Source organism: Sturnus vulgaris, chromosome Z (genome assembly GCF_052056855.1).
Source record: "Sturnus vulgaris isolate bStuVul1 chromosome Z, bStuVul1.hap1, whole genome shotgun sequence".
Lineage (NCBI taxonomy): Eukaryota > Metazoa > Chordata > Aves > Passeriformes > Sturnidae > Sturnus > Sturnus vulgaris.
Window position 1 is genome coordinate 12,010,985 of NC_142283.1, and position 21,664 is coordinate 12,032,648.

At 40.6% G+C, this 21,664-nt stretch overlaps 1 protein-coding gene across 1 annotated transcript; it reads left to right on the forward strand.

The window, feature by feature from the left end:
- The first annotated feature begins 682 nt into the window (after window positions 1-682).
- Window positions 683-20,602, forward strand: REEP5 (receptor accessory protein 5). Its single transcript, XM_014892045.2, has 5 exons — window positions 683-880; window positions 987-1,080; window positions 11,470-11,608; window positions 16,420-16,588; window positions 18,019-20,602. The coding sequence occupies exons 1-5, from the start codon at window positions 763-765 to the stop codon at window positions 18,066-18,068; spliced, it is 570 nt and encodes a 189-aa protein (XP_014747531.1). The 5' UTR covers window positions 683-762; the 3' UTR covers window positions 18,069-20,602.
- Window positions 20,603-21,664: the final 1,062 nt, after the last annotated feature.

A 21,664-nucleotide genomic window follows, 5' to 3' on the forward strand; every position in this document is an offset into this window, starting at 1 on the left:
AGTTGCTCCGAAGAGCCAGCCCAGCGGAGGAAGTTAACAACCAACAAATTATATTTAGTTGGCAAGAATATTGCGCACACAATAAATTCCAGGGTACAGTTACAGCAAGGAGCAGCTGCCCTCGGCGTGGTCACACTCGCCTTTTGGGTATCCATAAATTGTCATAACCTTTCTTCTACTTCACGTCAGTGCCTACCATCTGTTTCTGACTTTCGCTCACCGTGTCGGAAATCGATGATATCACGCGCTGATTTTGGGGGTGGGGGGACATTCTAGCAGTTGTAGGCAATTGGAGCCGGCTGCGTGCGTGGCCTCCTTCTCCTTGGCATCTTTGGCACAGGGGACTCGTTATTCGCTTACTTCAACAAGGAGCGCCATCCTTGCGGGAATCTATGTCCCTGGCCCCCCTCTAGGATTAAAAATCGACCCCTACCGGTGGGGCACGAAGGGCGGGAGGCCGCGGGGGGACATCGGCTGCGCGCACCGCGCCCGGTGCCGCATCCCGCCCCGTGGCCGGGGCCCCCCAAAACCATCGGGGACCGGTTCTGCGCCGGTGGGGCGCGCTCCCACACCTCCATTTCGCGCAGGGGCGGGCTCGGAGTGGGCCCGCAGCCGGCGGAAGATGGTTGCCGGCCGCTCGCCACCGCCCCCGGGCGCGGCGCCACGGGGATGGGCGCTGGGTGCCGGGGCGGCGCCTGCGCTGGGCCGCGGGCAGCGCGGGGCTGCGGCGCGGAACGGAGCGGAGCGGGCGGCACCAGCGCCATGACCGCGGCGATGCGGCAGCGGTTCGACCGCTTCTTACACGAAAAGAACTGCATGACCGCCGTGCTCGAGCGGATCGAGAGCAAGACCGGCGTCAGCCGCACCTACATCGCCACCGGTGAGCCCCGGCCCCGCCGCGCCGGCTCCTCGCGGGCGGCCGCGCCCGGTCCGCGTCGCCTCGCCCCGCTCCCTCGGGCGCTGACGGCTCTTTTCTCTCTCTTCAGGCATCCTTGGGCTCGTGGCCGTGTACCTGGTGGTGGGATACGGCGCGTCTCTGCTGTGCAATATCATCGGATTCGCCTACCCCGCCTACGTCTCGTGAGTGTCGCGACTCCTGCCCCCCTCGCCACAGGGCGGTTCCGGGTGCCACCCGCCGATGTAGTTGCAAAATCGCATCTCTTGCGGCGGTGCCGAGCCTGTCTGGGGTGGCATTCCGGGACCGTGCTCCAAAGTGTTGTTTTTGCCGCCCACCCCTTTCCTTGAGCAGGGACAGGTGCCGAGTGCCCGGTGAAGAACGAGGCTTCTCCCATCTGGCGAGTGTTACGTCAGGAGTTACAGATGGGAGACGCTGAGAGTGGTTTCCGCACTTGACAACCAGTTCCTGTAGCGGGTTATGGCTTTGGGGTTGGATTCCCGGCTTTGTCATCTCCAGCGGAAAGCTGGATCGTACCTGGCTGCTGGTGACGGAAGGGAGGATCAGCGCTTTGAGGGTGTTTGTTAAAACTCGCGCTGATGGTTTGAGCGGGGGGCAGGAAGGCACTAGCGCATCGTCAGCGTGTGCCTGGTACAGAGCGCCGAGTCTGTGATCGGCTGGAGACAGACGTGCATTAAGGAGTGCTCCTTACTCCAAACCTGCCTCGCTGATGGGGAAGGGCGTGGGAGGGGGGAGAAAGGAAAACGCTGTGACTCCTCTCGAGCGTGAAAGACTTTTAAAATTACTTCCTTTTTCAGAGGAAGGGCTGCTTAGATATTCTTAAAAACAAAGTAACTGTTACCTTTCACATGCTCTGTAGAGTCCTTTAGACCAAATGCATTTCCTCTTAGGCAGGACCACAGTCGAGCACGATCCAAAAGACTGCAGAAACGTACTAAATAAAACCTTCTGTGTAACGTAATACATCCATAAAATGGAAGTCTTTCCCAGAAGGACTGCTGCATTGTTGAAACACAGTGCTTGCCTTTTACAAAACTCTATTTAAACACAGTCAGCAGCTTTTAAAAATATGTTCTATGTAATTGGATCCTGGGCAATACAAAGTCGGTTCTTTTATCTTTCTGTTTAGAGATGTGAGTGTTTGACTTAGTTTTAGACTCTGGAAACATCCTGTGTTTATGATGCTTAAGACCAAACAAAAATTTTCTAAATGCTGTTCCTAGTGCTAATTTTGGAGATTATGGGCCAATAACTCTGGAGAAATTTAGGTTTTGTTTCCTAGAAGATATTTTTTAGTGAAAATACTAGTTTAAAAATATTCTTTAATTGAAATCTGAAAGGGGATATATCAGCCAACAAATCTTCAAAACATTGAAATGGTAATGTAGGAATTACATTTATGTAATATTTTGTGTCTGACTTAGGTCACTTCTAAAATTATGTAATTACTTTCTAAAATCCTGTTTAAATTTTTAAATTTGTTTTAAAACTGGTTTGGGATTATATTTTAAATGTTCTATTATGCAATGATGCTGAATAAATAGATAATTCAAACTCTTGGAACTGTGGAAGCAAAGCAGTAGCAAATCAAATATGAATAATAAGGTTTCATTACCAATTTTTTTCTTTCAAATCAAGGATTTTTTTTTTAATATATTTTTGTAGAGTGTCTCTCTTTTTCGTGTTGAAATGTGGTTTTAATGTGAAAAGTTACCTTCCAGATCTTACTACTGTGGTGTGTTTCAGGTTTTTTTAATAATGGGAGCAATGTCCTCGGCTACAAGATTTACTTAAACAAAAAAGACGCAAATACAGTGCCAGTTCTGTTTGTTTCTTTTTCTCAGTTCATGCTCAGGTAATGCTTGTCCTTTAGCTGCCCTTTTAATGGTGGAAAACATTTCTAGTAGGAAATTATAATCCTAAGTGAAAATCTAATTTAAAATGTGAGTGGTGTGCTGCATGCCAGTGTCTTTCAGTGGCAGCCTGCTGACAACACAGGTGGGCTCAGTCCCCTCCCCAGCCCTTCCCTCCCAAGTCCAGAGCTGGTATGTAGTTTATCCACATTTTGCTCTGTCTGCTTTTGTTTTGGCTGCTCTGGGTCTTGTAGTGTAGTCAGGGTGCTGCCGAGTGTGTCCCTGTGCTTATAAAGCATAGAGACCCAAAGCATAAAGAACACTATCCAGAGTGGTTTGTTTATTCCTCTCTGCTATTTGGTCTATCCCATTTGGAAAGGCAGATGAAGAGGCTGCTGTATGAACTGACAATAGTGGATTTGCTTTCTAGCATTGAACAGAAAAGAGTTTTTAGCTGTTCTTACCAGCTGCACACACCCTCAAATGCCTTTTGCTCTAAAAGCTGTGGCTTGTGGAAGAGGTCAGGAGCTGTAAATGGAATGTATTGTACAGGATGTTAGTTTGATATTTACACAGGTGTTTCAACAATGAAACCAAGCCTGAAATGTCTTAGAAAGGCACTGAAAGAGAAAAAGCTGATTACTTTTCCCTGGTTAATTTCTTCTTTTGTGAAGTAGGCCAGTGTATAATTTCTCCATTGAATTGTTTAAGTGAAAAACAAGGAATGGTTTGAGATGAAGGGAAACCTGAAGGTCATGTAGTTCCAGCCACCCTGCTATGGCCAGGGAAAAAGTAGTGGGTCAAGCTCTTTTTCAGCAGAAAAGGCACTCATGAAGGAGTGGGAAAGATGTCTGTGCTCAGCAAGGGACATCAAGTCTTTACAGTTTAAAATGGCAAACAGGCTGCCTGATGGGTGACCCACTGGCATGTTCCAAATCTGTTTTTCTGGGATTTCAGTTCTGAGTTACTTTAATCATGGAAATTACTGTCCATCTCTGTGCTTTCTTCAAAGAAAATATATTGGAGTCATAGTAAACCCAGAGACCCTCAGGTCAGACTTAACTCTGTTCACACGTGAAACCAGGACAGTTTTATGCAGGTATCTGCCTGTCAGGCTTTGTATAAATCTGGAGTCTATTTTCTTTGGTCTCTGTCATTCTCTGTATTCACTGTGTGTGCAGTGCAGCAGGTGTGAATTTCAGTGGAGAAATGCTGGAGGCTGTAACTACTAGACCAAGCAGATGGTGTGAAGTGGTGCAGCTGCACTGCTGCCTATTTTCTCATCACTGTGGTGCAAACCAGTGCCAGGGGAGGGGGCAGCTCCCTGCTTAATGCCTTAAACAGCTTCAGGCCGGCACAGCTGTTTCCCTCCTTATGTTCTTCCTTGTAAAACTTCAGCTTTGCTTTGGGTAAATCTTCAGTTGTTTTATACATGGAGAAATTTATTCTTTGGCAGTACAAAATCTCCCCATAAATAAAAGTCTATGACATGTCACAAGGTCCCACCTGAGTCTCTTAGCATAGGCAAAATGAAACAGTAGTTCTCTGGCTGCTTCCCAGTAACTCAGACAATCTCTACTCTCATGCCTTAGAAGTCTGTAAGTGATAAAAGAGAATAAATTGAAATCTAATACTTAATTTACAGGCTTTTGTGGTTGCAGCAGACCAGCATTGAAAAGTTTGCCATAGGTGATAGACACAACTCTTTATACTTCTAGTAAGCTTTAACTGCACAAGGCAGTAATCAGGCTAGAGATGGAAAAAGTGAGTGTTGGCAAGTGCATAAATACCGTTGCCAGCATTTTCACTGCTTCTCTAAACTTTCCAGAGCTAGCGTGTTCAAATGTAGCTCCACCCATGGTTAGTGGTGGTTAACTGGCTCAGAAAACTTAGAGTGCAAGCAGGAAGGGAGCCTTTGATGACTAAGAAATGCGTGCAAAGGATTGGAAATTTCTTAAGTGCTGTCAAGCTTGGTTTAAAAATTGCAGAGATGAAAATAGCTTTGGGCAGTAAAATGCCTGACCTTATTACTAGTGTCTTCAAGGGAGGAAAGCAGTGTGGTACAATGATGCCTCTCTCTGCTTTTTTTTTTTTCCTGGCTAATTTTATGCTGTTACTTCACTTTAGCTGTTTTTACTTTGTAAATGTTGCTTGTGGCATTATACTAGCAGGAAACAACATGGATTGATTATAGACAAGTATAAACACTCTATTCAAGTTTGAATATTGTCATGGTGTCTTGAGTCTGTCTCCTAGTTCCTTTTCCTCGTTCATACCTTTAAAACAGGAACATTTCTTTGGTCACAGTTATTTAGAAAATATAAAATTGTTTGTGTATTTCTGGACAGTATATTTCCTTTCTCTTAACAAGTTTTAAGGTGAATGCTTATTTTCTTCCTTCATGAGAGATGATGCATGATGTGCTAAAGTTCAGAGGTAATGCTTTGCTTCTGCTTTATGATTTGAGAGAGCTGACATATTTAACCAGATTCACGATGCCTGTATAAATAATAAGTAGAAAATTTTCAAATCTGCCTGCACTTATGCTGTTTTTTCGTGTTCCTAATAATCTGGGGCTTCAGACACTAAAAAGAATATTTTGTTTTTTTTTTTTTAGTATGTCCTGCCAGATCAGTTCCTCCAAGCATACTCACTTTTTGGGTTTTAGGTTTAGTGCCATGTTTAAAAGCCATCTTAGCAGTCATTTGGACAAATTATATGCTTTCCTTTCTAAAGAAAACAATTGTTTAGGTGCGGGAAGTCTAACACTGTGAAACAGTATGAAACTTTAAATTTTATTTCCACATCTTACATATAGGTTAAAAATACAAAGGTGTTTGTTAAACAGATGAGTCTACTCTGAACTGAGGCACTAGCATGTCTTAATCGCAGCAGAAGAGCCAACATGTGTGTGGGATTGTGTTTTGGGGAAGCTGCTTTTGACTTGAGTCAGAACTGGGGAACTGACTCATTGGTTGGCCCTACAAATACTAGTTCCAGGAGAGAGGGAGCCAAGAATGAGCAGAGAGTAGTGAAACGAGAGGATGCCTGGTTTTTTTTTTCCCTTTTGTTGCAGGAATCTAGCTTTGTGCTGAGTTACCATGTAGGCTGTAGGACTGCATGGGTGGGAAAAATGGCATGTGCTCCTCTTGCTGCCTCAGTCCCCATTTCCTTTCAAGAAACAGTTAGAACCCTTTGTACTACTGTCACGTAGCTTTTTGGTGTCTTCTAAAATATCCATGTGTGCATCAGTGAAACCCTCCCCTGCTATCCTTCATGAGTTTTTCTGTTCCCATCTGCTAGGTACACAAAATCAAAGCAGTTGTGTAAGTGCAGTTGGCTGGAAGATCTTTTCTATATCTGCAAATGCATGACTCTGCTATTGCAGTCAGTGAGGAGGAAGAAAGATGGAAAGCAGAAGGCTTTTAGGTGATGGATAGAAACATAGAAACCAAAATGACAAAGCAAATCCAAGGGCACAGGTACTTGTTTCACTGAAGTGATGTAAGATGTCAGGGAGGCAGCCTGCCAGGATGAGTCTAACATGAGGGTGACAAGGAAGTCTGTGGTGCAGTGGAATGTTGATTCTGCAGGAGTGTCCGGATAGATAGCTAGAAGTAAATTATTTTACAACCTGCTGTAAAAAGTTGGGGCAGACCAGGAGGCATAAGCTCTAGAAATACAGGTGATTTCATGGCGTTTTAAGTTACATGAAAAAAAACCAAACCCAAACTTAAGCTTGGCTAAGGGTGTGACAAATATGCCTGCCTACTCACTTCATATAACACTGCCCAGAAAACTGAAGGAAGGCTGTACAAAATGGTCTGGTGTTTCCCAGCTACAACACGAGCGCTGGGTTTAAGGGAGACTGATCTTTTGCCTTGAATTTATAATTTTATTTATACAAGAATCTTCAGGTACACCTTGTAAATTGCAGGGATAAGGGTGATCACATGAGATGACAGCAATAAAATTTGGCATTTCTTTATTTCCGCCTCCCACATCTGGACTCAGCTCAGTAAAACCTCCACTCCAAACTCATAACTTAGCCTGTGAGTATTATATATGTGAATTTACTGTAACAAATGATTTGTTATGCCAGAGCTAATTGAGGAGCAACAGCCTCTTCTTGGAAAAGTGCTAATTTTTTTTTTGTTAAAATGAGTCAGATGCTCTAAGTGAAAGAACTCTACTTGGCAACTTACTAAAATTAGACCAGTGTCTGTTACTATCAGTAACAGGATAAGTAACCACACTTGGTCCAAGGTTCAGTTTGACTGATTTTAGGATGCAGAGGGTCAAAGCAAAGCCAGTGTTCTGACACTGTAAGTACAGAGTGCTTGGGAACCCTGGGCTACTACAGAATGTGACAGTCTCCACTTTTACCTCTTGACACCATCAGCTAGCAGGGTTACTGGGGAACAGATCTCGCTGAAAATGAAGTTTCTCTTGGCTCCCCATAGAGCACAGTGCTGGCAACAGCAGGTCATTTTAACTCTTGGTCAGGCAGCTGTTTTTAAAATAACTGAGCTGTGATATTTACTATCCAGACTACTGGAGCTGTTCCTAGTGATTGCTTTTACCTCCAAGATGCAGAACTACTGGAGGTAGTTGTTTGAGGCTCTACTTAAAGTCCTCTACAGTTAGTGTTTAAGCAGTATAAAAGATCCTTTGGGATATGTAATTGCTATGTATAACTAAGGTGGAATTTAGTCAAATCAGCACTAGACACAATGGTATCATTTTTTAAGATCTGAAGCTATTGTCTTTTGATGGTCCTTCATCCAAAAGCATTACATCTTAATATTATGTGTTGATGTGACTGACTTACTTGCTCTTGCAACACAGAAATAGTTCATAAGAAGCCAATCCTAAAGTAGGATGTAATGGCAGTGCCTCTTGGTCTCTAACTTTTCATTTATTGATGGAGATTGCATTTATATATCAGGCTGCTTGATTGGTCACTTAACGTGGAGAAGAATGAAGTGTTCTTGGCTTAAAGTAATGCCTATGATACCTCTCCTAAGTTTAATTGTACAGGGCGTTACACCAGGATAATACCTCTAGAATAACTTGGAAGACTAAGTTTAGTTATGGTGTGATTCTCATGTTGAGAAGAGTGTAGTTATAAATGGATAAAAAAAATTCCTCTCTGTTCAGATATTCTAAATAACTTACAGTGCTTGTTCTTGGACAAGTACTATTTTGTGTGACTTGCTATTAAATTAGTGTATAAATAGCAAGGGATGGAGGTAACTTTTGCCCTTTTATTCAACAGGGACATGTTTTGCTGGATTTCCTTGTCTCATCTGTGGGACATACTCCCCATTCCAAAGCAGGAGAGTTCTAAAATACTTGCCTTTCCTTGACTTCAGTTAAAACTTTCATTCACTGATGGCCCTGCTGTAACCTTCTTTCCCACCCCCCACCTCTCTCGCTGACTGGGACTGGAGTCATGACCAGCAGGAGCAGTTTGAGCTGGCTGTTGCCTGCTGGCTGTGGTAGGGGGCTGCCCCTGACCTTGCCCACCAAGATCAGACCACTACAGAAGGAGGGAGGATGTGCTGTTCCCTACAGCATTTAATGTAATGTACAGTGTGTACATTTAATGCTGTGTACATCAGTTGGCTGAATTAGATGGGGCTGTGACTACTTGTAGTGCTGCTGCTTGTGGCTGTCTGATAATAAAAGCGTGTTGTTCATGTATGCCCTAAGGAACTACAGCAGCAAATGGTGAGTGTTCAAAGGGAGCACACCCGTGGTACTGCATTTAGGAGCTCTCAAAGGCTGTTTGTTTCCAGAGAAGATAATAGAGCGTGGCCCATTAACACAGTGATATGCCATCTCCCTTTTGCCACAAAATTGGAAATTCTAAGCTTTTTTTTTTAATGAAAGCTGTTTTTCGTGGTTACCTAGATGACTTTACTAATGTTACAAAGGAAAATGAAACAGCTCCCTTAAATCCATATATGACTTCACATGGTGACTGCTGGCAGTTTCATTGCAAAGTGTTTTCTCACAAGCTAGAATGCATATTGTGGTAATATAAGCCTTCCCCTCTATGTCTCTAAAGGAGAAATTGTCAGCAAAACTAAAGGAATTCACATGGTGAGCCTCTACAGCAAGTTTTCCTTAACAGTGAGAAACTTCACAATTGGTTCCTTTCTCTGCTCCGTTTATCCACCACTCTTAACATCCCTACTATTCCATGTACTCTCTTTCTTTCCCTCCAGAAGTGCAGTTCCACACATTGGAAATAGCTCTACCGCCTTCTTCCTTAACTCCTGTAGTGTCCAGGGCTGTTTTTGTACAGCCCCCTCACCAGGCCTTACTAGAATAGCTCATATGTGTGAGCTTGGAAAAGATGTGCTTTACAGTGGGAGTAGGAGCAGCTGGAGTTGTCAGTGCCTTTGAGCAGGCTGCTTGGATTAGGGCTGCCTGTGATGATAGGAACAGCAGGAATTAGACCTGCTGTTGCAAAACCTGTGGAAAAACCTGTTCTTCCAGTTGTGCTGGTGCTGTGCCTAGGTGAGATCCCCTTATTGATGGGATATGGCAAGGGCTGCTGCTTTTCCCACTGCAGGACACTGCTGGCCAGCCTCACACTCCAGTACAAATAAGACATGAATTAAATATCAGATCCTTGAACTGCATTTCAAAGTAATTCAGTGTGGCAGCTGTGCCGGCTCCCTCTGCATGTGGTGGGTTTGCCAGTGCTTTTGCTAAAACGTACAGCATGTCACAGGAATTATTTCCCCCAGCTCCCTCTGCTCCCCTCTGACATACAGAACCAGGAAGTGACAGAATCCACAGTGTTTCTCAATTCACAGACCAAGAAATGGATTTACAGCCAACTCTCTGATTTCTGCCTTGCAGAAATACCTAACTCTGCCTTTTAAAGGAACTAACAGAAAACTTAGCACTTCTGGTACATCTCACACATGGTGCTTCAGAAACAATATAGCTGATATTAAAGGAAAAAGTGATAGAAGAATTTAAACTAAATTCTTTAAATTGAGTCTATAGATTTTAGTCCTCCAGCATGAGTGAAGAGGACAAATGCTTTCTAACACTCTTAAGCCTGAAATTATCAGGCTTATATTTGCTAGTATTTTCTTTGAAAACTTCTTACAGTGCTAATCTGGAATTTAGTGGCTCCAGAAACTCCACTCCACTCCTTTTACTGAAAGAGCACATATGCATATTTAGTTTCTGGGTTTTAGAACTGTATAAACTTGAACTGCATTCTCATAGTAGATGGAGAACAAAAGCCCATTAAATCATTATGCAGAAGCCCATTAAATAATTATGTAGAAAGACCAATATTTTAGTAGAGGTTGTTTTATCCTGTTCTTAATGCTTTAGTCTACATCAAACTTTGCAAGTCCTGTAAGAATTAATTTATAGACCAATGCATTGGATGATGCAGATACATATTCCTCAGCATATGGATCTGGATTCCCTCTGCTTATGCTGACCAAGTACTTCTTAGGACTTAAAACAAATCTTAGGGATAAGTTTACCTTTTCAAAGAGGAATCTAATGCATGCGTGTTTGAGTACATTTAAAATGCTATTTATTAAAGCTAATGGTGTTAAAAAACCAGAGAATAGTATAGACAGTCTTATACCACTGGTAGTGCTGGGAACCCCAAGCTGTGGAGCACTGAATGAATATTCTGATCCACGTGTAGCCCACTGTGCAGGCCTTGTCTGGAGGCAAGGCTACTCCATTTTGCTAACTTAAGGTATTGTAGGATTTTTCAATCCAAGACAACAACTCTGTTCATCGTTCCTTGCCAACTGCCAGAGAAGGAGGATGGTCACTGATGGGTGTAGGCAAGGCGAGGCAGGTGTTGTGATAAGACTCACAGAACTGGGCTCACTCAGGTTATCTGTTATGTGGGTCAATTATGCCCTTACGTACAGTAACCTTCTGGTCAGGATTATCACACCTCCAGAACTGGAACCAAAGATTATCCCTCTCTCTTTCTTGTCACTCAAAATGTTTTGTGAACAAGGTCAGAATGCTCACTGAGTTTTGTTTGGGTTTTTTTCCTCCTTGTAATCCCAGAGTTAGTAGTAGCTTGAGCATATTTTAGTTTTGAAGTGTGATATGGAGAGAAAAGCTTTGACACACTGTCTCTATGATAGATGCTAATTAGTTTTCTTGGCATAATTCAGTTACGGAGAGTCACATATAACAACAAATCCGAGTCATAAAATCTTCATCACTGTAGATGACTGTTGTAGTTGTCAAGACGGACACAACTGGCACCATCACCAGTCCTTTATTATTTTAAAAACTTCTCATGCCTTCTCTCAGTGGTCTCCTCCTGGGCAGCTCCACACAGCACTGACTCCTCTCCTTCTCTCTGCAAGTTTCCTTCTTCCTTCTGCATGACTGGCAAACCCCACCCTGTCCCTTACCCGGCCACCTCACCCTGTCTGTCCCATGCACAACCACATTTCCCTTCCTCCTCACAGCACACTCTGGATCTCAAGTTCACTGATGACCAGCTGACCCACTCTTTTATAGCACCCATCCTCACTGGACAGGCAAGGCTGTTTCCACTCCTTGGCAATCAGTACAGCTGTAATTCATTGAGGAAAATTGCCTTCTGCACTATCCTTACAAACCATCCTCCAACAGATGAGACTGATACTACTGTTCCATTCACTTGATTTGTTTTCCTTGCAGAATCAAGGCCATTGAAAGTCCCAACAAAGATGATGACACGCAGTGGCTGACTTACTGGGTCGTGTATGGCATTTTCAGCATTGCTGAATTCTTCTCTGACATCTTTCTGTCCTGGTTCCCTTTCTACTACATGCTAAAGGTACGTTAATTCTTGTGACCCCTCTCCTAAAATGGGACCTTTCTATAAAACTGATGTAATGTCTCCAGGAATGGGTCAATGACAGCAGGTTCATTTGGAATCATTCCCAGGTCACACCTTATCTTTAGATAGGTAGGTTATGTGTAATATATAGTGTGTAAACGATCTGTTTACAGCTGATGGTTTTGTGAGGCAAGAGGGGAAGTTGGGATAGGTGGAAGGAAAAGATCTGCTGTGTTTTAGGAAAGAAAAAGAGGCATGTAACTGTCCCATAAAGGAAAAAAAAACAAAACCCAAAGACAGTTCTTTCTTTTGGTGCTCAGCTAAATTTGGACAAATGACAGACATGGTAAGCCTCACAGAGTGTCTCTATTTTTGCTTTAAGTGCATTAGTAAAAGTGGAGAGTAAAATCCTGCAGGCTGTTGAAGCAAGTAATAACATCTGTGCTATTGGAGCAAAGAAGGAAATTGGAACACAAGAATAGTTTGTCCTACGGTTTTAATTTTTAATTAAGCTCAGTTTCCTGAAAAGGACTGGTAGGTATCAGAGGAGATGGTTGCTAATGTGCATTTGTTAATGTGATTTGACTACCAGCAATGATTTGGTTAATATGTTCCAAGCTCTGTTTGTGATCTAAGGTGTCAGTCAACTTCAACATGTTAAATTCTTCTAGGAGATAGCTGATAGATGATAGCTGTTGGGTTGAAGATATTCTAGCTTGCTGCAGAGCCTGCTCTTTATCTCAAAGAACTGATACCTGTTTTCTGGTTCAGTGGGCTGTTGTTTCTCTTTTGTTTCATTAGCCTGGTTTAGTCCCACCAAAGTTGTTAAAATAATTTGCTTGCCAGCTATTGTGGTGGGATCATTTAAAATTTTAATGATAAGACCTGACAACATCAAAAGCTGTTTCCAGGAAGTGCCATATTCTATAGACAAAAATTGACCGTGACAGCTGGTTTACACGTCTGCCTTGTTCCTTTTCAGTCTTTAACAAGCCTCAACTGTGGCAATCATTTGGACACCTTCTACTTTAGTAGAATAATGACTTTAATCCATCATCTGAAGTGGAATATACTCACAATTCTGAATTCAGTGTATTTTCAGAGCTTCTTTTCTAAATTCTTGGTGGAAAAAGATGTGGCAATGGTTTCTTCATGCCACCACAGCTCTCCTGAAGAGCACACGACTGAAATTCAGGTTGACTTTGCAAATAAAGACCACAAATGGCTCTGATAAAATGGTATCAGGAGTGCCACAGTTACATGTAGTGTTGTAATCAAGAGAAAGGCACTTTTCTCAGTTCTGCAAAAGCAAACAGAAGGAATTATGTCAATACACAGCTTTCTATGATAACAAAAGAACAGAAGCACAGAGAAGTCAAGTGCTTGCCCTCAGTAGAGGCTGGTAGGAGAGATTTACTTTTGTGGTACAAAGGCAGGCAGGTGTTGGCTGAGAATCAGGAAGTGTTGCTGAATAGGTGGAAGGAGGAGAAGGAGGAATCAGGCAGCTTCCACACTTCATTCCATTCATGAACTAAAAACTCTTGGAGGGTAGTTATGATGTCTCCATATCTCTTTCGTGAAGTAGAAACCCAGGTATGTCATTCATGAAAATTTTGAGCTTGCTTTCATTCTCAAAATGTGCTAAATTTGCATATTCACATTTATTTGATACACCTTGTAGCTTCCACTACAGCCTAAGATTTAGTTGCTCAGTATTTCAAAACAACTTCATGTGTATGGCTGAGACATTGAGCACTGCTGCTCCCAGAGTCCCCGAAGTCCAGAGCTTAGACTCTGTGACATTAAAGTTTTCAGGCAACTAGAAGATTTTACGGGGGGTAGAAAGGCATGTTGAAGAGCTCCTTTAAATATGTTAGGATGTTTATATATACTTGTGTTCTCCAGATGACATTTCTTGGATTTTATGAGCTTTTTTTGGGTAATGCCCACTTATTTATCTGTTTGGGTTTTATCATCTTTGAAAAACAGGACATGCATGCAATTCATCCTTTCTTATGCATATGATTAGTTTTAAAATACTTCCATTCAAGATTTAAAGATTTCTGTGGCATTCAGGTATTAGAGTACAATCGCCAGTAAAAGTAGCAGAGTTTATCATCCTATGAGTATTCTTGGTGGTGGGAGTGAGAAAGACTCCTTACTCCACTTTTGGCTCTGCCTTGAAATCCTGTTACGGTATTTCTGAACAAAATTGGTGCTGCCAGGGCAAAAAGAGCTGCTAGGAGCAGGTCCAAGTAGGCAGGTCAGTGAGCTCAGGTGAATTCCATTCCCTCTTCTGTCTGGTTTGGAGGGTTGCAAAGAATACATTTTGCGTTTGTTTTGGTTTTTTTTTCCAGTTAACAGTTTTATCACTCTGAGCTTGTTGGAACTTCTTACAACACGCTTTATTTTCAATAGCCTATGCTAGTTCAGCTTCATGAGAGATAAGGGTAAAATAAGCTAAGTTAGCAGTGTAACATTCTCAAGCTTTGAAAAGAGTGACAATCTTAACTTTTGTACACATCAAATAGAAAATGCATATAAACATCTATTTCAGTACAGTTCAAAAGTAACAGGTATTTGAGAACAGATATATAATTCCTTTTTTTCTCAGCTAGACTGGGACAAAGCTGTCAAATCAAAATTACTAATTTTTTTCTTAGGCAGGGAAAAGGAAATTTCAATTTCTTTTGGTTTTAGAGGAAGTTGGACTCACATCAGGGATTTTTTCTGAAATGAAGGAGAACAAACTTTTTTTGTGTAGAAGTTGAGATACTTGTACAGTTTTATGGGAGAAATAACTTTCAGTTTTGATCAGATATTCTTGAACAGGAAATAAAGTCAGTGCACTCCTCAGCTCTTAATGAAAAAATAACAAGAGAAGATAGCACCATGTATTAAGTTCCAAAGAATTGAAGCTTCTGAAAATCAATATTTATATTGATAAAAGCACTTTTTGTCTTTATTTTCTCTGACCATGCTTAATAATTCATCAGTTGCTACTTACTGGTGCCAGATTTTATTACATGTTGAATTATTTTTTTTAATTCATTGGAATTTTCCTGATCGGCCAATCTTTGTGGTGAACACTTTACTTTAAAAAACCTTTCTTTCTTTTCTGGGCAAACAATCCTTTCACTCATTCTGTTTTGACATCACAATCAAATAGTTTAAAGAAGAAAGCTTGCTGCTTTTCCAAAAGGATAGTGAGTTGGTTTGGCACTACAGAGAAGAGAAAGCCAAAATTTTGCAGATGTGAAGAGCAGAACATACAGAACATTCAGGCTCAGTATAGAGAAAGAACAGAGGAGACATATACCAAAATACTTGAAGATGTAGCCATGGAAAGGCGTATTAACCCTTTAGATGCGGCGGAAATAAGGCACACAGCTACATGCTCATCTTTCATGATAGGAAAGAGACAAGTTTTATTCAGAAAAACACTTGATTAAATAGAATGATTCGAAACTCCAAGGGCAGAAAAAAGATGATTGGTTCAGAGAGAAGACAGCCCATTCCCAGGGCCTGGTCACACACCACAACAGGTGTTCTATCTTTACTATTAATTCCTCTCTATTTTGACCAAGTTATCACCCTGGGAGGGATTTTACCTGGCCTTCAGCTTATCAGCCTGGGAACAGATCTAAGAAGCTCTGGCCTGGAATATTTTCCAGGCTGGCTCTCTTAAGTGAGTGTCCACATGAAGCGAGAAGACTTGCTTGAAGAAGACTGTGTGTTTTGTTTCCTTTCTGCCCAGAAATGTGTGTAAATCCTCAAGCATGGAATCCTGTCTAACATGAAAACGAGGCATGTTTTGAGGATGAGATTGTTCTGTTTTGTGTTTCAAGAAAGGTAGTTTGAGAAAAGCTGTTGTGCCTTCATTTTCTGGAGAGGATTTGACATGGAATAATATTGTACTACTTGTGTACAGAAAGGACTGTACAAATGCTAAGAAAATGTCCTTAATTTTGTTGCAGTTTTATCCTGTAAAATAATTTTATGTATGTTTTCATAGCTCAAGTGAATTTAGTTTATGGCACTCCCTGTCCCTTAAATGTTTCATCTTGTTCTGCATGGTTGTCTTTGTGTGGTGTATGGCAGTGAAACTGGAGCCAAATAAAAGTGCTTCAATAGTAAAGACAGGGATTTTTAGTACATGTAATAACTGTCTTTCTAATCCGCTTTTGTAAGATGCAGAAACCTGTCCCCACACTGTGGTCTTTGATTTTTCTATAGAGCAGATGGTGCTCTAAAAGCTACACCTAAACTATAATCCAGAAGCATTACTCTTGTTTGTGCATGGTGTGTAGCTTGGGTTTATCTCTCCTCTTTGTCCATTTACCTCTGGGGTCCACAGAGTCCTTTTCTTTCCCCCACTGTGTTTTCCAAGCAAGGAGGCAGAGAGGACAGGGATGTGTTTTGGCTGAATTGAGGTCATTTAGGGACCTAGACATTCAGTCAGGCCTGTGACATGTTTTTAGAAATATTGAGAGAGACTGATGTTTTTGTAACCAGATTTTATAATTCTACCTTAAAGAGAAAAAAAAAAGGCACGTAATCTTGATTAACCTGACAGAGATTAGATTTACTGCTGCAGCCCTCCTCCTCTGTCCTTACACTATCCGTGAAATTATTCCAGCATAAAGGTTCACTGTGTGTAGCTGTCCTGGTGTGCACCCTCCTGGAGCCCTGACCCCGAAGGAATGACTCACTGTCCTCAATGTCCTCGATTCTGTGGTACTTTGGAAATGCACCTTGACTTCTGCTCATGATACCTTCCACTCAGGCCGATATTCTTGTTCTCACAGTGTGGCTTCCTGGTCTGGTGCATGGCTCCAAGCCCTTCCAATGGGGCAGAGTTTCTCTACCACCGCATTATCCGTCCTTTCTTCCTGAAGCACGAGGCCCAGCTGGACAGTGTTGTGCAGGACCTGAAAGACAAGGCTGCAGAGGCTGCAGACACCGTCACTAAAGAGGGTGAGCAAAAGGTTCTTCACTGGTCACAGCAACTAGCGGGAATTTCACTGGGGAGTTCTTTTTATTGCACTTAATATCCATCATTTAGAGGAAACAAAAATAAATTGCAAGAAGACTGTGTAAATTATAATGGAGAAGTTAAATTTGGGAAATGAGGATTGAAGTGGATCTTGCTTTCTAGAATTGCAATTAGGCTAGAATGACTGAAAGAAATTGAATTGTTTGTGTGTCTTCCCACCATATGTACCACATTCTCTATAGAAGCAGGTCCAGACATGCCTTTCATAAATACAGTTACTATTTTAGTGTATCCTCATATCTCCTAAAATACTCCTTCAAATACCTGGTGATATAGAGGGGCTCCCAATTGTGCAGTAAATGATTAACAGCAATACACAGCAACGTAGAAAGTGCAGCTTTCCCATCTATATGTTTTGGCATTTCTCCTTCCACTGGAGGTCAAAGGATTCCTCATTCTTAAAGGAATTACTTAAATTTTATTTTTATGTGTTATCACAGCCTGTAGATTGCTTAAGTTTTTATTTTATTGCATTCTATAGTGAACCCTTGTATTCTAAAATATCTGATGATGATTTTATGAAAAAGAGAAGGAAACGTATTGAGTGGCTAAAATAAAAGGTTTTTAAAGTTTCACTTGAAAGGAATTTTATCTATATGCTATATCAAAGCATCTTAATTCTCCTTTCCACGAAACAATGAATGCAGCCCCATTTCATCTTACCAACTCAAGTAGTTTTCCTGTCTGCTTAAAAGATCTGCCTTGCTCAACTGTTCTTGGAAATTTTGCTACATGACTCTTCCTGAGTCCGTTTTGTTAGGCATGTATCTTATCATGTCCTTCCATGTTGCACATGGGATTTTCCTATCCTCATTTCATCACTTACTATTTTTCCTGCTTTTATGTATAAAGATTTCCGCCAAAAAAAAACCCCAACAAACCAAACAACAACAACAAAACAAACAAAATAAACAAAATCAAAACAAAAACCCACAAAAAACGCACGAAAAGAAAACAACAGGCTTTTTATTTTAAGAAACCATGCCCACAAATATGCATGTATATGCAAATATTAGCATTATTCCAAACCTGTTTTATCATTATGGTATATTTCTTGCTGCAAACCTGTGTGTCCTTAACACTGTGAGCAGCCCTGTTTTAACAATACCATAGTCATATATATATCTCAGTCTTTAATGTTTATTGTACTGCTTCTTGCTTATGTTTTATTTTTTTTAATGTTTTTATTATAAGTTTTATCACTATATCTATGTGTATATAAAAGCTATGATTTTCTTCTGTGTTCTTTCTCTTGTGAATAAAGGGAAATTTTTTTCATGGAGCTCAAGAAAATCTGATAACCCACTTTGTCTGTAGACCTATGACTTAACTTGATTTTATTTTCCTGCAGCCAAGAAAGCAACAGTGAACTTGCTGGGTGAAGAAAAGAAGAGCACTTAAACTGGATAAGTTTCCTTACCATCTCCTTTGTGCAGCTTCATGTTACGGGGACTATGGTATAAGTTCAATAATATTGCCTTGGAAACATTTTGATATATTAAAGGAATGTGCTGTAAGTTTACTTACTACTTTGCTGTGACTGATAGAGTGTATGCATTTTTATTTAAAAGCAATGCAGTGGGCAGCATCTGAAGCTTAATGAAAATATTTTATTCATCTTCATGCAGAAGAAGTCTTTCAGTAATCTCTTTCTGCAGTAACATAAATAAAAAGTATATATCCCTCAGGCTCTGCACTTTAGTTGTCTCTTTGTCTATGAAATTACTCTTAACATTTTGTAGTGCATCTGGTAGCACAAAGATATATCTTAGGGAAAATTCTGAATGGATCTTCTTGAATATACAGGGAATTATTGTGAGAGATGGCATAATGGATGTATTCCCCACTACTAAAGCTGTAAATTGTGAAATTACAATTGTGAAATATGTGTTCTAGGCATCTGATTATAGAGATTATTCACTGTTGCATGTTTCGTTGTAACACAGTGTTTGATACAGTGTGTGTATTCTTAAATGGATAGATACTAAATATAGGAAAGAATAACTTCCTTGGAGTGATCAAGCTTATCTTGGCCTGAAGTGATTTGCTAGAAATGGATGCATTAAATTGCAGAAGATTAACACAATGTGACTGAAGTACAACTTCTTCCCTATTCTTGCTAAAACAAGTTTTTATCCAAAACTGTTGATGGAGTAGCTTTTAAGATCACACTCAAAAACACAAGCCACCTTTAGCTAAGGAGTGGTACTATTACAAACACTTCTTCCTGAATTCCTTTTAAAATATTAACTGCCTTGGATGTCAGCCCTCAAAACTACATCATTAAGGGGACAGACTGCAACTCCCATGAGCTTTTTCTGTTCATAAAGATCTGCTCTCTTCTGACTATACTACAAACAACTTTGTATGAGCACTTAAACTTCCTGAGTGGAGGTGCTCTTATTACTTGATATATTCCTGATCAATCAGTAAGAGTGCAACCAAAGTTGTTAGGAGAATAAAGGGATTTTTTGCAATCAATGTAAAAAAAACCCCTTTTCTTAGGTTTGCATCTGTGCTCTTTGACACTGCAGTATTTTCAAGAAAAAACAATTGCACTAATTAATTGGGTATGAATTACTTAAATTTCCCTGGTTTATTCTCGAGGCTGACATTTTTTTAAAGCCTAGAGTAGTGGTACGGCTCACAGAACATGCAGAAAGCAAGATTAACCTTTTGATAGGATAAAAAAGTATTTCCAGTCCACAATCTTGAATTCCAAAGACTTAATCTTACAATAAAGTTTTGAGGAGATCTGGCTTTCTGCAACAAAGTGTTGTATAAACGTTAATTGTAAATTTTCAGATGCAAGAACTGCAAAAGTGTGAAGCACACAGTGCAACTCAGCACATCAGTTTTAACCTGGAGGGGTATGTTTTATAAGAGGGGATGTAAAATCGTCATAAGAGAAAGCACTTTAAGCTTTGAGCTGGAAAACATAGCCCTTGGGGCTGGCAGCTTGGATAGGGAAATAAGAGACCTGCTGTACCTCATGTTCTGTAGGACAGCATGCAGTTTGTCATTTAAAGAAAAAAATGCAAAATTTCACAGCTAATCATTCCTTGACAACTTTTTGTTAGGAGTGGGTATGCTGAAGAGGATAAAGTTTACAGCGAAGTTCTAGGTTTTAAGCAAGTAAAAAGTTTGAAGTGTATCACCATTTAACTGGTTTAATTTCTTGTCTTAACTTCTTCTGTCATAAACCCACTGGACTTTCTTGTAAGCCTTACAAAACCTTAGTCCTGTGTTTTAAACTCTATCAGTTGCATGTAAAGCACTTATGTGGCCACTGTAATTTAGTTGCACTTCTTGAGATTAGAAGTAACTAGATAAAAATAAATGAGACTTCTTAATAGACTATTTGATTTCAGTGCAAAGCACTACATAACCGTCTTATCTAAAAGCTTACAGTAGGTTTTACTTTACAAGCCTAATGACGTCTGTAATAGAGACAGGATTTACTTTTCATTTCTTACATTACTCAACAGTTCTTCCACTGTTATTAATGGGGATAAAACATTCTAGGTAGATGTTAGGTAAGTGTTAAAACAGTCCCTTGCATTTTTCTCAGAACTTGAAAGGCTTTAAATCAACTTCTTGTCTTTACCAACTTGATATTACCAGCACATGTAATCAGTGCTCTTTTGTCAGATTTCTACTTGAATTAGAACTACAGTCTGTTGTTAACAGAAGTTGCCCTTGGTTTTTTTGCCTTGATGCAAGTAGAAATGACTGAATGTCTGCAGCAAGTTATCCTTTCCTGCAAGTAACTCCACTGGGCTGGGCCCGCAGATCAGTGCTTTTCTTTGTGTCTTCACAACATTTTTGTGCAAATGTGCAAATGTTGGTACACACATCATCTTCATGTCTTTGCTGAAGTTGTAATGTGTTAAATAAAAATGGACACAAATAAAGAGATTCTTATGGGACTGGTATGATGCCTCAGTATTTCTTAAGAACATAAAACCTCAATGGTGAAAACCTGGCTACTTTAGGAAGGCAGAAGGTCTTTACAGGATATTCAATTTTTTTTTTCCCCTCTCTGAAGTTCATTACTTTGGAACCAGTAGAAACCTCTTGAACTCCAACGGAAGTGCCTCTGCTTCATGCCAATCTGAGGGTGCAGCCAAGCAGATTTAGAGCATCAGGCCCTTACAGAAGAGTTTGGAATGGAGAAATATTCCCAACCGGAAGCACCACGAATATCTTTATTGGCTTCATAGCCTGGCTTACCTGAGGAATCATCAAGGTTCAGGATCCTCTAGAAACATAGAGAGGAAAGACTGCAAACTACAGGGATTTTGAAGTTTTTCCTGTCCCATGGGTTTCCTAGTGTTCTGTAAATGAACACAACAAACAATGCTGAATAGTTATTGGCAGTGTTACACTTACTTAAGACTTCTGTTGCCACTCTTTATAGGACATTTCATCTGCTTAATCTGACTCCTTTCCAAACTCAGCAAAAAAGGAAAATAAGTTCAGGAAAACATAACCTCCCCCACAAAGATAACATCACCACTAGTGATAAAATAATGAAACCTCTTCAAACCAGAGCAAGCCAATTAACAAAGCATAGAAATTCTTCTAAGTAGAGGAAGATGTGACTGGTATTTGTCAGGTCAAACCCTCACTACTTTTAATTTTACAAATAAAAGGAAGTTTCTTGATTTTGCATTCCAGTCTTGCCAACTCTTTCTAAATAATCTGAGAATCAACTAAAATTTTTATGACTAATTCCTTAGTCATCTTCCACCCCCATTTCATATTCCAGAAACAATTGTTTCCTTATGCAAAGGAGGAAGAATGGAGTTTTAAAAAACAAAATCACAAATCCTTGTAGGTTATGAGAGACTGTCATTTTCTGTAAAGGGCACCTGACAAATATGTTGAACATCTTGTCTTCTAGAGAACATCTACATCCAGTGTGATGGACTGAAACACGACTTGAGGAATAACAACCCAGGGCTACTAAGGAAGTCCTCAGCTGTTGAACCACA

Coding starts and splice junctions, on each gene's coding strand:
- REEP5 (XM_014892045.2), top strand. CDS start 763: ATGACCGCGGCGATGCGGCAGCGGTTCGACCGCTTCTTACACGAAAAG. Junction 1,081..11,469: donor GCCTACCCCGCCTACGTCTC/GTGAGTGTCGCG, acceptor TTTTCCTTGCAG/AATCAAGGCCATTGAAAGTC. Junction 16,589..18,018: donor AGACACCGTCACTAAAGAGG/GTGAGCAAAAGG, acceptor ATTTTCCTGCAG/CCAAGAAAGCAACAGTGAAC.